Below are 16,269 nucleotides of genomic sequence, written 5' to 3' on the forward strand. Positions count from 1 at the left end.
GACAGGTGCCCCAAAGGGTCTGTCCCGTAGAGGCGACAGAACCCAAGTGCCCAGCTCTGCCTGCCCCTATGACCGGCTGGAGTTTTTTTAATTGTGTTTGCTCTGTTACAGCAACAGGAGGAGTCAGGTTAAAGCTTAAACAGTTACAGGTTTATTATAGAGACTTATAAATCATATGGTTACAATGGCTATTGCTCTATTTCTTAACTGCTAGCAAATATAGATCTTAAACAAAAGTGGTTACAGAGAAAAATAAAGAGAGAAATAGAAATAATGGTACCAAGTGACAGCTTAATCTTTAAAGAGCTCTAAGTCTGTGTGTACACTGACACAAAGGACACATCCAGGTACAATTTTTACTCCCTTCTGCGCCTCTCGACTCCAGCGTGTCAGGCCAGGGCTGGTCCCTCAATTCCTCAGAAAGTCGAATACGAGGTGGGCATCCCCGTGGACCCTCGGGAGGCCAATCACTTAACCCGACCAGCAGGTAGATGGTAGATTGACACTCAGAGCAAGTGTGCTGCTGGACCCATCTTTATACCCATAGGGGCACTTATCCTCTTTCTTATCTAAGATGTCAAATTGTGCTGGTCCGACTTTGTGACGCCAGTTCTTACAAGGGAGTTTCAAGTAATTTACACTTGTAAGAGAGAGAACTAAATTAGGAGTACTGGACGTTCTTTACTGGACGGCAGATTCCTCCTCTTCCCCCCCCCCCCCCCCCAGACAGGTGTGTGATCGTATCAATATGGGATTCAGTCAAGGGCATTCCTCGGTAGCCTCTTGGTCAGGGATTAGCTCGACCACCCTCTTATCTTCGCTTACAGTTGTCCAGGGTCACTGTGAGCTAGCATATCCGGGCCTCCTGTCAAGGCTTCAAAGACTATGCTGCTTTAACTGTTCTGTGTGCCCTGTCTGCTTCAGGCAAGCAAGATGGATGTTACAGCGGGGTTCCTGTCTGGCTACACTGGCTGACCCTGATACATTGAGTTTTGTGCTTCCTAATATAATGTAAGAAGTCAGTCACATTTTTGTAGCTATTCCCATGTACAAAACTGGGAATATTTACACACTGAATCGCAGTAATCAGTAGTTTCACAGAAGCATTTTGCTTGGATGTAGGTGGCTAACATTGGTTGAAATTCATTAAAAATACTTCACAGTAAAACATGTATGTTCTCATTTGAGTATTATCAAACAATTGATGGCCCACAAATATGCACAACTTTTAGCAGCCCTTTGCATCATGAAAGGACAGATAACACATGGCACACAACAGTCGATCAAATATAACTAAACAAGCGCGTTGTTTTTCTGGATAATTAAATTGACTTTAAGTTAGATAAGCAGGCCATAGGTATCTGAATTAGCTGCAAGGTCTTTGGACACAATCATTACAGATGAAATGGTTGTGTTTTTTCAAAATAAACATGAGTGTATGCATGCTGTAATCTAATTACTAGCAGTGTTTTTCTAATAATATGTAACATTTGCATGCTAATAGTATGTTTCCTTCCTTGTTCCTAATTTTGACCAACCACTAGTCCATAAATCACTAAAAACTGTAAGAGCAATAACTGTAATTTGCTTTTCTGCACGTTCCTGAATGTACTATTCTGAATCTTTACTTAGAGAAATGCCTAACTATATGAAACGGTTTGAAACAGAAACTGTATTTAAAAGTGAATATCAGTCAATTGACTATTTCATTTTTCAAATTCAGGTATGTAAAAGTTAGTGGTGGTTTACGGCAGGGCAGTTGAAAAGCCAATCTCAGAATTTTAAAATTATTCTGGAAATAAATATTTTACTTCAGAACTTCAACACAGCATGATCTTAAAATGTCTCGTGCTTAAAATTCCCTTCCTGTTCTTCCCATCTACGATTTTTTTCAAATCAAGTTGTGAGTTAGGGTGGAAATAAATGACTCCCTGTAACACAGGGCTAGAAGAGACTTCAAGAGGTCATGTTGCCTAGCCTCCTGTGCTGAGTCAGGGATGTCCCTGACTGGCGGAGCTGTCCCATGCATAGGGTGGACTGGGACAACCGCCCGAGGCCTCGTGCCATGTGGCAGAGAGATGTAGGGTCCAGGGCAGCCTGGTAGAGTTCCAGGGGTCTGGCACCTGCCCGACCAGCTCCTGATGTTGCCCAGGCGAGGGGGCAGAAACCGGAAATAGGCCAGGCAGGGGCTTGGTGGAATGGAGACAGGGAGGGAGTGGAGCAGCAGCAATAAGAGTCAGAGGCATGGCCTGGGGCAGACGAGGGGTTGTCTTGGGTCCCTGCCCTGCACCCCTCTACAGCCAGCCCTGCCAACTGCTGTTTTCTGACCTATTCTCAGATGACCAGGATTCAACAACCTCCTTTAGAACAGGCTTCTATTCCAGTGCTTAATTATCCTTTACAGATATGTTAGATATTAGGGAATTTTTTCTGTCACCTTTGCTACACATTAATACAATTGCTACTTGTTTTATTGTCCATAGAGAATAGATAGATCATAGTCATCTTCTATCCTTCACATATTTGAAGATGGTTAGGCCCTCCTCACCGTCAGTTTTCAACATTAACCATGTCAACTTTCTAAAACTTTCCTTGGTGGTCCATTTTTCTTACCCTTTTATGATTTTTGTTACTCCCCTTTGAACTCCATCCACTTTATTTGCACCTTTCTTAAAGGGTGGTTCCTAGAACTGGACACAGTACTCTAGTTAGGTTGCCAGGTGTCCTGTTTTGAACCGGACAGTCCAGTATTGAGCTTTCTGTTCGGGAAACAAATTAAAAAAATATAAATGTCCGGTATTTTCTAAATAAGATGTAAAGCGTGTCCGGTATTTTTGTTGAAACCATCTGGCAACCCTACCTCTAATCGAGGTCTCATTCGTGCCAAACGCATCAGGACAGTTCCTTCCCATGTCTTACATATGTCCTGTTAATACTCCCTAGAATAATAATTGTCTTTTCTGTGACACCACATTTTTAATTCATTCCGGAAGAAGCCCCGTTTTCCAACGCTATACTGTAAATTTACTTGCGCAAGAACACGCATGCAGTGTAGACAGCTAGCAAGTTTTTGCGCAAGAACAACTGTTCTTGTGCAAGAAGCATACAAAGTAGACATAGCCGAAATGTATAAACCTCAGGCCACTTTATCATTACTACTTCCAGCCAGTTGTTCCCCGTTTTATAGTTGTGTATATGAATTTTTGTGTTTTGTGTAGTAGCTTTCAGTTGTCTTTATTGAATGTTTGTACTGTTCAGAATATGAATATATTCTTCCTACTAGCAGGGTTAACAAATGTCCTTAAAAGGTCAGGGCATTCTTTGTCCATTCCTTAGCTGTTTTTGAAAACTATTAATCCACCTAAGATCAGGACGCTGCTATTAATTGTAAGTCGAGACTTTTTCTCTCTGTTTTGTTAGAGATCTGTTCACTGTTCTTCAGGCTTTAATGGGGCAATTCCATTCCTGGCACATCCCACAACCAAACTCTTGGCCATCTTAGCCTTGCCGTTCTTGACCAAATAGAAGGACTGACAGATACACAAACTCAATTATATATTGAAGATTCAGTTATTTCCCAGAATGGAAAGTTACACCCCTTGAAAGTTCTGAAGTTTTAATCTATATTCATAAAAGATCAGAAAAGCAGCAGGATAATTTGTCTGCTTTTAGTATTGAGTTTCTAAGTGCTTGATGAATATCATCATCATAATGTAACAAGCCAAACCCAGAGGGGTGAAAAAGTAATAAAACTTCCACTCTGTCTGATGTAGTGACATATAAAGCACAGTATTTAGAGAATCATAAACACAACTTTTCTTTAAAGTTCTGATCAGGGGGCAAAACATCTTGATCAAATAATGGGAAGAGTCTAGCTATACGTACTATCTGCCATAGAAATTCAGTCATCGTCATTGAGAGTCTTATTCTGCAAGGTCCTAAGCACCTTCATTTCCCATTTAAAATAAAACAGCAGTTCTCAGCTGGGGGTCTGCAGCGAGAAGGTTTCAGGGAGTCTATCAGGCCAGACTTGTGCTAGTCTGGTTGGTGGCTGGGTCAGAAAGCTGGGGTTGAAGCCAGAGCCGTACTGGAGCAGGCCTAGAAAACAGTTCTAGTGGCACGGGGCGGGGGGAGGCTGTGGAATAGGATGTTCAGGGGAGGGGGAAACCTGAGAGAAATTGAAAACCCCCAAAGAAAAGGACTCTCGGGTTTTGCCCTAGTTGTATTGTGTGGAACGCCACTATAATACGTAAATAAACTGTCCGTCGAATTCAGCCTGACACAGCTACATGTATTACAATATCCTTGCAAGACTCAAGAATGCCTTCAAGTAAGAATGCCGATCATCTGTCATTCATATCCTGCTACGCTATGTGAGGAAGAAAGGGCTAATTACAATAGAGAGAGAAGCAAGCTGGTAATGACGTTCTTAAAATCATCCAACAGAATCTTGCATGAATGGAGATAAAAGAAAATGTAATTTGACTGTTACTGACAGGATGTTGGCTCATAGCAATGAAGATAGCTTGGCATTTGTTAATTGTATAGATAAGCTGTAGGACCTGATATTTCATGTTATCACCCTGTTTCCCACTGAGTGCTTGTCAATAGTCTTGAATTCATGACTGACAGCTCTGTGCTGCTTGCTTGGATTGCTGCCTTTGTGTAATTTATTTTCTAATTTACTGAGTCGTACTAGCTTTCTTTTCTAAAGTGCCCAGTCGCTAGAAGAAGATACACGTGTCAGAGAATATGCAACCTTCAACTATGGCATGCACAATACAGAAAAATAAAAGTATGCCGTGAAAACATTAAACACTAATATTAAAACACTAACGTTAAAAATGACATTCAATTCCACCTTGTTCAAAATAGACGCAATTAGATGTTTTCTGTTCAAATGCAGCAAGTTTACAAAAATCTTATTTCTTTTATGCTTTCCCATATCCTAAATCACTTACTGCAGATGTGGCTCTATCAATATATCACCACTTTTCACCCTTTACCCAACAGTGAGGGCACGTCTATGCTTTGCGAAGTTCAATGCTCCGGAGGTCAATCATCTTCTGGCGTTTGATTTAGCGGGTCTAGTATAGACCCGTAAATCGAATGCTGAGGGCAGTCCCCGTTGGCATCTAGTACTCCTCCTGAGTAGGCGCTTGCTCCTATTGGCCTCGTGACTTTTGGATGCCATCAAAGCTCGACTTAGAGTAAGCCAACTCCAGCTACGCATTTTGTTGAACTTGCATATCTTAAGCCGACCTTCCTGGTCAGTGTAGACCAGGCCTTATGTACAACCTTACAGCACAAAAAACAGCACACGTGTGGTGAGCAGGGTGGATGGTGTCCAGCAAAACAATAAGTTTTAATGCTGGGGAAGGGGAGATGAAAATTTAAAATCCATATTCAGATATCCTCATAGTGCTTCACGCTGCCATACAGCGGATTTTGATTTTTCATAGTGTCCTCCTTGGACTACAGTAGAATGCAGTTGCCTTTAATGGCTCTGTAGTGACCTGTGCCCCCTACTTTAAACTGTCCTCAGCTGAAATAAGGAGATGCTCTAATAGGAGCCTTAGCCCTACTTTCTTATCTGTAAGGAAAATCTGATGTGCACTATTAAATTTGGAGGCAAGACTATACAGAACTTAAAAAATAGAGAATATCCTCCAGACTTTAATCTGTGTCCTGACACATGTTCTACTGAACATTCACAGAGGTAGTGCAGGTATTATTTTTGTCATTTCAATACTGAAAGAAAAAAATCTCCCTTCCCTACATCATTAGCGGCAATCAATTTAGCAAGGTTAATTCATGCAAATTATTGTATCTGTCGCCACACACAGAATTTCAGGCACTTCAAGTAATATTTTTAGATTAAATTAAAAATGTATGTGATGCAAAAATGGGATTGGCTGTGGCAGAAGATCTGTGGCTAGGTTGTACACGTTGAACCTTTATTAACTGGGACTGTCTGGTCCAGCAACGTCCATGGTCCGCCTCGATGTTGCCAGACCAAAGAGTCCAGGTGGAGGGCTGGTGGCCAGGAGCTCTGCAGGGCTGGGAAGGCAGCAGGGGGTGGGACTTTATTTTTCATATTCATGATGTTGGTTTAAAGCTTTGAAGATGTTACTTGGAAACAAGCTCACAACTGAAAACCCAAAAGAAACATATTTCCAATAAATTGGAGCTCTTGTGTTCATTACAAAATGGTGGTTTAGACAAATGCTTTAACTTTGGAAATTACATCATTTCTGTGTGTTCGATCTAGTTGCATACCTTCTAGTTCATGGTTGTCTTGACTTGAAGGCTGGAGTTCAGCTAGACAGCTCTGCATAGTCATCAGGTATTCCCTCCTCTGGGTGCACACTGGCTAGATGGGCACCACTTGCTGCTTTGAGCTTGATTACATGTATTGATGCTTCTATGCCAGAAGCGAATATCTGAGTATAGGATGAAAGGAATACCTGGAAGAGTTGTCTGTAATAAAACAGATTCAAATGTATGATTGAGACTCTCAAACAGAGCTTAGAAAAATGTATTATTTGGGCTCACTTTGATTACAGACCCATAGCAGACAGTGAGCAAGAAAGTAATTCACAAAGGGAATTGCAAGGAAAGTTCAGCAGCGCTTGTGCTTCTCCCCGAGAAGGGGGCAGCAAGCCAAGGGTGTATGAACTTGACCTGTGAAGAATGGTGTGTACATATTTTGCTTATGTGCATTCTGCATGGGTAACCCCTTTGGTTGAGAGATTTGAAGAGAACTTCATTAAGAACTTTATAGTGTCTCCTTCACTCATCAGGATGCTCAGGATGTAGTTCAAACAACTTAACATGCCACCATACTAGATAGTGGAAGGCAGCAAGAATAGTCATGTTCCTACGTTGGTTATTGTGTGTATCAGAGTAGTTGACACATGGCTATGTCTGACTGGTATACTCTGATTTGTAAATGGTTATGAATGCCTCACCAGACAACAAAGAATGAACTGATTGTGTATGGGTGAGACATTGTGGGATTGTCCCATTAGAACTCTTCTCTGTGTCAAAGATGGATGTTCTCTAAGTGTTCATTTCAATTAGAGCATCATTGTATACTGAATTCACTGCCTGGAGCTCTGTCACATTGTCTGGGTCAAGATGTGGATTGCCCATCCGTTCTGAATACTGACTGAACACCGTTGCATTTGGGTTCTTCAGCAAGCCGGTTGTGGTTTTTGTGGTAGTTTTGTTTAAAGCTTTTCTGCCCAAACATACAGAAATTATTTTGTCAGAAGAGAGCCTAAAATGATTGTCCAGCAATTGATGCCAGGTTAAGTTAGTTGTAAAATCTTCCCGTGCATCTGAATGTCTGACCCTCTTGTTTTCATTACCACTAGATACAACTGTTGATATGCAAAATTATTCATAATGTTGATGCAAATGATTAAGTGTTCCTCTTCTGAGGAGGAATTTCTAAGGTAACAGCTCTTCATTCTTTGGCACAGGAATAGGAATTGTAGGATCACAATGAATCAATTTTATAAATAAAACATGTAACTACTGAAATGTCTGTGACAGATCTTTGGAATGTAACTTTATTTAAATAGTGTCTGATCTGCAAAATAGCCTACATGTCTCATACTCACCAGTTCTCTCTCTATATGCATCAATGAATTCTTCACATTTCTTTAAAACTTCCAAATATATTTCGCGTCAAAATTTTAGGCTCCTGGCTATGGATAGACTTTCTAATGAGCTCTGCCATGGTGTAATCTCCGTTTCACAAAGGAATGCATCAAACTGTCCATACCAGAGGGAGAAAACCAACAGAACGCCGTGCATCGGGTGAGAAAATGGCATTCTCCTCACATGCAATGACTTGAACATCCCAGCCCAATTTCAGTTTTGAGACAACTTAACTGCAGCCAGTTCTGGGAATCCAGCCTAGAGCATCTGTAATGGCCTCGTTCAGATGTTCAACTCTTAGTCCATTGAAGCCACTAGTAGCTGTATATGCACAGATGTTCTCAGATCAAGCCACTTCTAACCTAGGTGCTTAAATATGGATTTAAGACCATACTTCAGGCATGTTTGGCCTTCGTTTGTAGCTCTTACAGTTGCAGATGAAAGTGACACTGTGCGGTGCGAACTTCTGCCAGCACGGGTGGGTCCATCAGGGCTGTGAAGAGATGTGATCCCTGGTCCATCAGAGCTGAGCCAGCAACAGCTACTTGTGGTAGATGCAGCTTGTAGTGGCACAAGTGCAGTTTTGCTGGTATAATATGCAAATTGCACATGAGGGGAGGGAACTGCGATGAGCTGAACCACCCAGAGCACAGATTTGCCGTATAACTGCGTGGATGCTAGGAGTGCTTCACTGGCACAGTTATACTGTCAAAGTGTCCCAGCCTGAGTCTTCAGATAGATCAGATGAACCCTTCGCTCGCGAGTCCGACAGCTGACACCATCCCCTGGCCCACTGAAGGAATGAAAGGCCCTAACTGCAGCACAGTTGCTGTAGATCCGCAACTTGTGGAGAATTAGGGACTGTCATGTTGAGGCCCTTGGCATAGCAGGGTAATGTGGAGGAGATCTTCCACCATGTCGATCTTCACAACAACTATATGGGCTATTAAATTGGCACCGTTATTTGGTATGTTTTGCAAATGTGCTGAAAGTTTTTAGGGGAAATCTGTAAATCATTCCTTTGACACAAAATATCACTCTTCATACTATTAAAATTTAATGTCAGTGCTTTGAAATTCTTGAATGAAGTGTGAGAGAAAAACAATGACCAGGAAGAAATGTAATTGGGGAAAATACCGTACGTGTCAGGCATTTTTGTGTTTCAAAGAATTTGTTCAGATGCAGTTTTGACATTCACTTTTTTCATATGAAACAAAACACAGGAAAGGTTTTTCTTTGAAAGTAATATTTCATGTATCACTTTAACACTTTTTATTAGAACTGAGTTGTGGGTAACTCCAAAAGACCCTTTTATCCTTTAGTTTAGCTGCGTCTTTTGTTACAAAGACTCTGATATCTATTTCATTGTCAGTCAACTGCAGCTTGCCAAAGAATATTTATTATAAAATATTGGTGAGGAATTGTTGCAGTTTTCCAGTGTGTTCCTCCCCCATGCCCCACAATGATTTTGGCCATTTCTGTAGTCTGTGATCTTTAACAAATAATTTGCCTAACTTGTTATAGTTAATGTTAAGTGTGAATTTTACTGAAATGTAATATTGGGAGATTTAACAGTGTTCAGATGACTGTGGAGGGGATCGCAAATGATTGCGGTAAGGACGTTAAATTTAGATTAATCAACTAATGTAATTTGCATCGACTATTCAGTTAATCGATAAGGGCGCTTCTGCCTTTGAAATGTAACAACAGCTCTGCTGGCTTCTTTTACATGTCAAAGGCAGAAGCGCCGCGGGGAGCATGGCCGGCGGGGGACGTAAGCAGTCCCCCTCTGGCCCCGCATGCCCTGCTTTTGAAATGTACAAGAGGCCTCTCAGGACCAGCAAGGGGCAGTATCTGCTGACTGTTCCCCAGCTGTACCCAAGAAGGGGGGGGGACCTTCATCTCTGCACAAACCTTATGGAGAAGGCCAAGAGGCCCCAGACCGAGACCCCTTCTGTACATCAGTCTGAGCCGGAATCTGCATCCTCGCTGGGAGAGTGAGCCAGCTGCTCCCTACTTATCCTCCAGCACCCGAAAGATCCACGCTGGTTTGGGACCCTTCTCTGCCTCATCTAACTCAGAACCACTGGTACCCCATGCCATAGGGTTCCCTGTGACCTGCTCTTGGCCTCGCCTAGCGGCCATGGTGGGGGATCAGTACCTCCCTGCCGAGTCAATCCAAGTCACCAAGGAGAGGATGAGGACCGTTGTACTGGGGCTCTAGTGCTTCCATCATCATCATCCTAAGGTGAAGTGGTGACATTTACAGTCCCTGCCCCTCAATGAGATCAGGCTGTTCCAGGCCCTTCGCTGCGGGAGCACTTTCAGTGTCTCCCAAGACTTCCTGCTGTGGAGAGTCCTGTATGCTCTGGACCCAGGGGAATAGCTCTCCGGAGAGTTTAAGTAGTTGCAAGTGAAAACTGATGGATCAAAGACACTTACAAAATTGACATTTAAAGAAAACATCTAGCTCGTTCTAATTCACTAGCGCCCACAAGTCCTTGCCCTAAAGAGCTCATCTTTATTGCAGGCCAGTCCTCAAGCCCAGCTCTGTCCTAGTCTTGACCCTCTGGCAAGGAGTTCCCCAGGCTGACTGCACATTGTTTAAATCTGCCACCTATTAACTTCATGCGAGGAGTAAATAAATAAGCACTGTCTTATCTACTTCCTTCACACCAGTCATGATTTTATAGGCCTCAGTCATATTCTCCACCCTTCCTGTCCCCAGTCTCTCTTCCAAGCTAAAAAGTCCCAGTTTTATTAATTTCTTCTTATATGGCAGCTGTTCTATACTCCTAGTCCTTTTTATTGCCCTTTTCTCATCCTTTGCCAATTCCAATACACCTTTTTGGAGATAAATACTGCCCACAGATGTGGTCACCCTAAGACATGGGTGTATCAGGGATTTATATAGAGGGAATATGCTATTTTCTGTTTTATCTGTCCATGTCTTAATGATTCACAGCAGTCTCTGGGCTTCTTTTTGACTGCTGCTGCACATTGAGGCTGTGTCTAGACTACATGCCTCTGTTGTCAGAGGCATATAGATTAGACACATAGGCAAAATCAAATGAAGCCGCGATTTAAATGATAGCAGCTTTATTTAAATTTACATAGCTGCTGTGCTGAGCCGACAAACAGCTAATCAGCTGTTTGTCCGCTCAGCGCGCTAGTCTGGACGCTCCCCTGCTGACATCAAAGCCCTTTGTCTGCAGCCCCGTTATTCCTCGTGGGATGAGGTTTACTGCGGCTGCCGACAAAGGGCTTTGATGTCGGCAGGGGAGCGTCCAGACTAGCGCGCTGAGCGGACAAACAGCTGATCAGCTGTTTGTCGGCTCAGTGCAGCAGCCCTGTAAATTTAAATGAAGCCGCGATCATTTAAGTCGCGGCTTCATTTGACTTTGCCAAAACAACAAATCTACATGGCTCCGTCGACGGAGCCATGTAGTTTAGACGTACCCTGAGTGGATGGTTTCAGAGGACTACCCCCAGGACTCCAAGATCTCCCTTTTGAGTGATAACAGCTAAATCAGGCCCTATCATTTGAAATGTATAGGTGGGATGATGTTTTCCAATGCATCTTACTTAGCATTTTTCCACACTAAAATTTCACTTGTCACCCAGTTTTGAAATTTGTTGTATCTCTTCACAGTGTGTGTGGGACTTAACTACCTTTTATAGCAGTTGCCAACCCCTTTTTCCTGATCATTTCTGAATAAATTGAATTTCAACGGTCCCAGTACAGACCATTGGGGGACACCACGATTTATCTGTCTCCATTCTGAAACCTGACCATTTCTTTCTATCTTTTAACCATTTTCCAGTCCATGAAAGGCCTTTTTCCTTTTATCCACTGACTACCTAATTTGCTCTACTTAGATCTCACTTGACCACATGTTTGTTGAACCCCTCAAAGAATGCTAGTCGACTAGTAAATCCTGATTCCCCTTCACAAAAGCCACGTTCAGCTCTCTCAGACAATTCTGTTTACTATAGTTTCAAGCAGTTTACCCAGTGCTGAAGTCAGGCTTTACTGGCCTGTAATTGCAGGGCTTGCCTCTGGAGCCCTTTTTAGAAATGTCACATTAACTACGCTGCAGTCATTTGGTCCAGACGCTGATTTTAAATGGCACGTTACAGACTGCACTTCTGTAGTTTCATGTTTGAGTTCTTCAGGCCTTGTTACTGTCTAGTTTACCAATTGGTTCCAAAACCACTTCTAACACCTCAATCTGGGACGGTTCCTCAGATTTCCTTCCTGTCCTCCGCCATGAAGACTGATGCAAAGAATTCATTTAGTTTCTCCTCATTGATTTTGAGTGCTCCTTTAGCATCTCAAACGTCCCAGCGGCCCTATTGGTTGTTTAACAGGCTTCCTGCTTCTGATGTACTTACAAATATTTTTGCATCTTTTGGCTAGCTGTTCTTCACATTCTTTTTAGGCCTTGCAAGTGATATTTTTATGCTTCATGCAGGCCAAGAAATACTGTGTCACCATAGTCTTACCTTTCGGGGCTATCTGTCTCCATTTTGTCCTTAAGGGAGGTGGATTAATCTTTCTGTAATTAAAGTTACTATAGCAAGCTGCTAACTTGTTCAGAGTTATTGCATTTGTCTAGACAGTTAAAAAATAGCTTATTTATATGATAGTTGTGATATTATGCAATTGTATTGGGGGGGTGAGGGGGAGAGTTAGTGTCATGCATCTTCTAATAATACCTTTCATATTCCCCACTTAAGAACTTTTTCCCTCTAAAATTCTATGACCTTGGCTACATTGTATATGATGAGGCATTCACAGTTTGAACCCAGCTGATGGTCTGAGAGCTGTTTGAACTGTACCGTTCTTGACAAGCGTCCATAGTACAGTGTTACTTAGAGGATTCTAAGTATGGTATTGCACCGTTTCCCCCCTCCCCCCTTCACTTTTGCTACACTGTGAAAAATGCAGAGTGTCAGTCAATTTTCAAGGCAGAGCAAAGAGAGACCTGCAAACCAACTCCACTGCGTACTTACCATGGAAATTTCATCCCTCCACATCTCGTACCGTCTTGCTGAAATGTACGTGGTGTCATTCTTGTTCTTTCTTTCTCTTCAGGATGACTTTCGGAATAAAGTTGAAGATTACATTAAGCGGTATGCAAGATGATGAAAGGAAACTGATGGCAGGACCATGGATTTCATACTATAGAGTTGTCTTTATAATTTATAAAACAACAGCAAAACCCCAGATTGTACTAGTCCTGTGTCCATGTTGTACTGAAGAAGAAAACTAACTATATAATTGTCCACGATAAGTGGACAGTTCAACATAAATACAGCAAGAAATTCTCTGTTGGTTAAAAAAAGTTGTTTGCTTACCTTTCAAATGTTTGCTCTTCTGAAACTGTACTGTATATCTTGTTGATGAAATATGCTTGAGAGTTACAAGAAATCACTATGGAAGTTGTACGACACTTTTCTTCCTGCTTAGTAAAAATAGTTGTGTTCCAGAAACACATGTTAGCAATAAAGTAGTCCCCCTCTGAACCAAATCACAGTACTATTGCCTTTGATGGAGAGAAATAATATCCCCTTCCCCCTGGAATATTAGAGCTTGTCAGAATTCATAAAATCAGCTCTATCTAATGCTGAAATTCTAATGATCTATTTAAGTACATTTTGGAACAAATATGTGACTTGTACATTGCTACTTTTAGTTTCTATTTTTTATGCACAGTGGTTGAGAAACATAGGCTAATCCCTAAGCAAAAAGTCTAAATGTATAGTATTAGAAAAAAAAATTATATATTCTGAGCAAATGCACTGAAAGGCTGACTTTTGAAAACAGGCCTTTCAGAGTCAGATGTGGAGAGGAAATTTTGAAAACTTAAGTTAAATTGGTGACAATGGAGTTTGGATTAATTTTCTGGGGAATGACCCAGCTGTGTCTTGTAACCTTCTGTCCTTTGACAGCCACATACTGATACAATAGTGCGTATAACAGCTAATACACACTGCACCACTGGTCTGTTCTGCGTATGAGCCTAGGTTTTATTTATTTTTAAGTTGGGGGTGGGAGGGTTATGCTACAGCCACCCTTCTAATAAGTAACTGTGTATCAAAGAAGAGTGAGGACATGTGAAAGCAGAGAGCCTCCTGCAGAGCATCTGCTCAAAACTAAGGGGATGAAGCATTTGGAATGAGGGCTGTGAAAAGTGTTGTGTATTGTCTGCTAGTGCTCCCTTATTACTCACCTCTGCCGATCAGAGCGATGCTCCGGGGCTGTTTGGCCCAGGGATATACGAATGGCCAGAGCCGTAGACAGTGGCATGCTTTGTAGGGTGGGATCGTTGAGTGGAAATGGGTTCAATTCCAGGTTTACAAATAGATGAAGCAGCAAAATAAATGTTTGTGGTTTCATCCATACTGCGTGTGCCTGTAACACTTCTACCTTTTGCGCCCCTGCACAGCTACCTGATTCTGATTAGTTGCTCTTCGGGGCTTTTACTAGCCAGTAAAATTACCTAGTGTCTTTCCAACACAAGTTGCTACCTCAGTGATCCCTTCCCAACATTCTTAAAGCCAGCTTTGGCCACCTGCTTCTTCGGCCACCCTTCCAGGGCTACAGAGTGCTCCTTACCACAATCGGACACCAGAGAGCCAAGAATGCAGCTGTTCAGAGAAAGATGGAGCCACAGTTTGGGATTTAAAAAAAACTTAAGGGGTTGGTTTGTAATAATATTGTGCCACCCTCAGGCTGCGTCTACACTGGCATGATTTTGCGCAAATACTTTTAACGGAAAAGTTTTTCCATTAAAAGTATTTGCGCAGGAGAGCACTACACTGGCGTGCTTTTGTGCAAAAGCATCCGGGCCAGTGTAGAAGGACGCTCTCTTGCGCAATAAATTATCGTTGCCTATCTACACTGGTCACTTGCGCAAGAGGTCTTATCCCTGAGCGGGACTGTCAGTATTTGCGCAAGAAGCACTGATTTCGTACATTACAACGGCAGTGTTCTTGCGCAAATACTCGCGGCCAGTGTAGATAGGCGGCAAGATTTTGCGCAAAAGCAATTGCCTCAGGCTACATCTAGACTGGCATGATTTTCCGGAAATGCTTTTAACGGAAAACTTTTCCGTTAAAAGCATTTTTGGAAAAGAGCATCTAGATTGGCACGGACGCTCTACCGCAAAAGCACTTTTTGCGGAAAAGTGTCCGTGGCCAATCTAGACCCGCTTTTCCACAAAAAAGCCCCGATCGCCATTTTCGCGGAAAACAAAGCTGAGCTGTCTACACTGGCCTTTTTGCGCAAAAGTTTTGTGCAAAAGGGACTTTTGCCGGAATGGGAGGAGCATAGTATTTCCGCAAACACACTGACAATCTTACATGAGATCGTCAGTGCTTTTGCAGAAATTCAAGCAGCCAGTGTAGACAGCTGGCAAGTTTTTCCAGATAAACAGCTGATTTTCTGGAAAAACTGGCATTATTCTGCTCCTGGAAGCAGAAACACTTTTATGCTCTTCCCCCCCCCCCCCCCCACCTACATCTCATTTCCCGAAAGGTGAGCAAAGAAGCAGCCCCACATTCAGTAAGAGGTGGGGGGTGCTTGTGCTGTTAATATTATATAGAAACAGGGTTTGTCAAGGCTGTTCCCCTCTCTGGCACGACGAATGCAGAAGTTGGAGGCCCACCAGAGCACTCCAAAACCTTGCCTCTACAGGCCCTGGTACAAAAACTCCCCTCCTATCCTGGGGGACTTGCTGCCACCCTCAAGTGCTTTGATCCCTACAATAAACAGCGGTGGACACTTGACACAACCACTGAGGTACCCCAAGCTCTTTTCCCCCAAAAGAGCTTGAAAAGGAAAAGAGCAGAACAAGCTGCAGTCTCTGGTAGCTGATGCCTCAGGCAGATCCACACAGACACTTTCCCAGATACAGGAATTAACCAAGACTGGTTCATTAGAATAAAACAAAACTACAGTTACAAGCATAAATTGGCTAGATGGAAAGAGAACCACCATTTGATAGACTTGGGGAACGGCCCTGGGCTGTAACCCTTAGTTACAAAAGAGAAAAACATTTAGCCAGCTCAGACAGGATTTCCAAACCCCCCAAACAAGGAAAACAATAAACCCGACGGACTAGCTCAACTTTTCCCAACTCAGACATTTCAAAAAGTCCGTCCTTGGAGAGAGAAGTGTGTCTCCCATCTCCCTCAATACCTGGGAGAAATTGCTCTGCACTCAAAGAAGAGCGAGAGAGAGAGGGGAAAAAAACCCTTTTCCAGTTTGAAAGTCCTACCTGCATTGTTATTAGCTGATTGCCAGAGCACACACCCATTCACTGACCTAGCTGACACCTTTGCTCAGTACCGGAGTTGACCCCTTAGGTACCAGGTGCGGGACAGCACTCCTGATTAACTTCATGGGCCCCTGGCATAAAGAGAAAATCCTGAACGACTCGGTGCATGAAGCTGCTCTGATGCTCATTCGTCTACCCAAGGGCCTTTTCATGTCATGCAATTCCAGTTTGGCTCTCGTCTGTCAGCAAATGCCTCCACTGAGACTGCTACAGCCCCATGGCATAGAGAATCCACCTCTCTGGTGGTGGGAGGGCA

General features: G+C 42.8%; 1 protein-coding gene across 2 annotated transcripts in view; it reads left to right on the forward strand.

Moving 5' to 3' along the window:
• The window catches only part of UBE2F (ubiquitin conjugating enzyme E2 F (putative)), an 89,360-nt gene extending 75,284 nt beyond the window's left edge, over positions 1-14,076 (forward strand). For both annotated transcript variants that reach the window (XM_075933969.2, XM_075933968.2), the window contains one exon: positions 12,767-14,076. In XM_075933969.2, the coding sequence (XP_075790084.1) occupies positions 12,767-12,817 (51 nt within the window). In that variant the 3' untranslated portion in view covers positions 12,818-14,076. The remainder of the gene's footprint in view (positions 1-12,766) is intronic.
• Positions 14,077-16,269: the final 2,193 nt, after the last annotated feature.

This window comes from Pelodiscus sinensis, chromosome 7 (genome assembly GCF_052426305.1).
Source record: "Pelodiscus sinensis isolate ZL-2025 chromosome 7, ASM5242630v1, whole genome shotgun sequence".
NCBI lineage: Eukaryota > Metazoa > Chordata > Testudines > Trionychidae > Pelodiscus > Pelodiscus sinensis.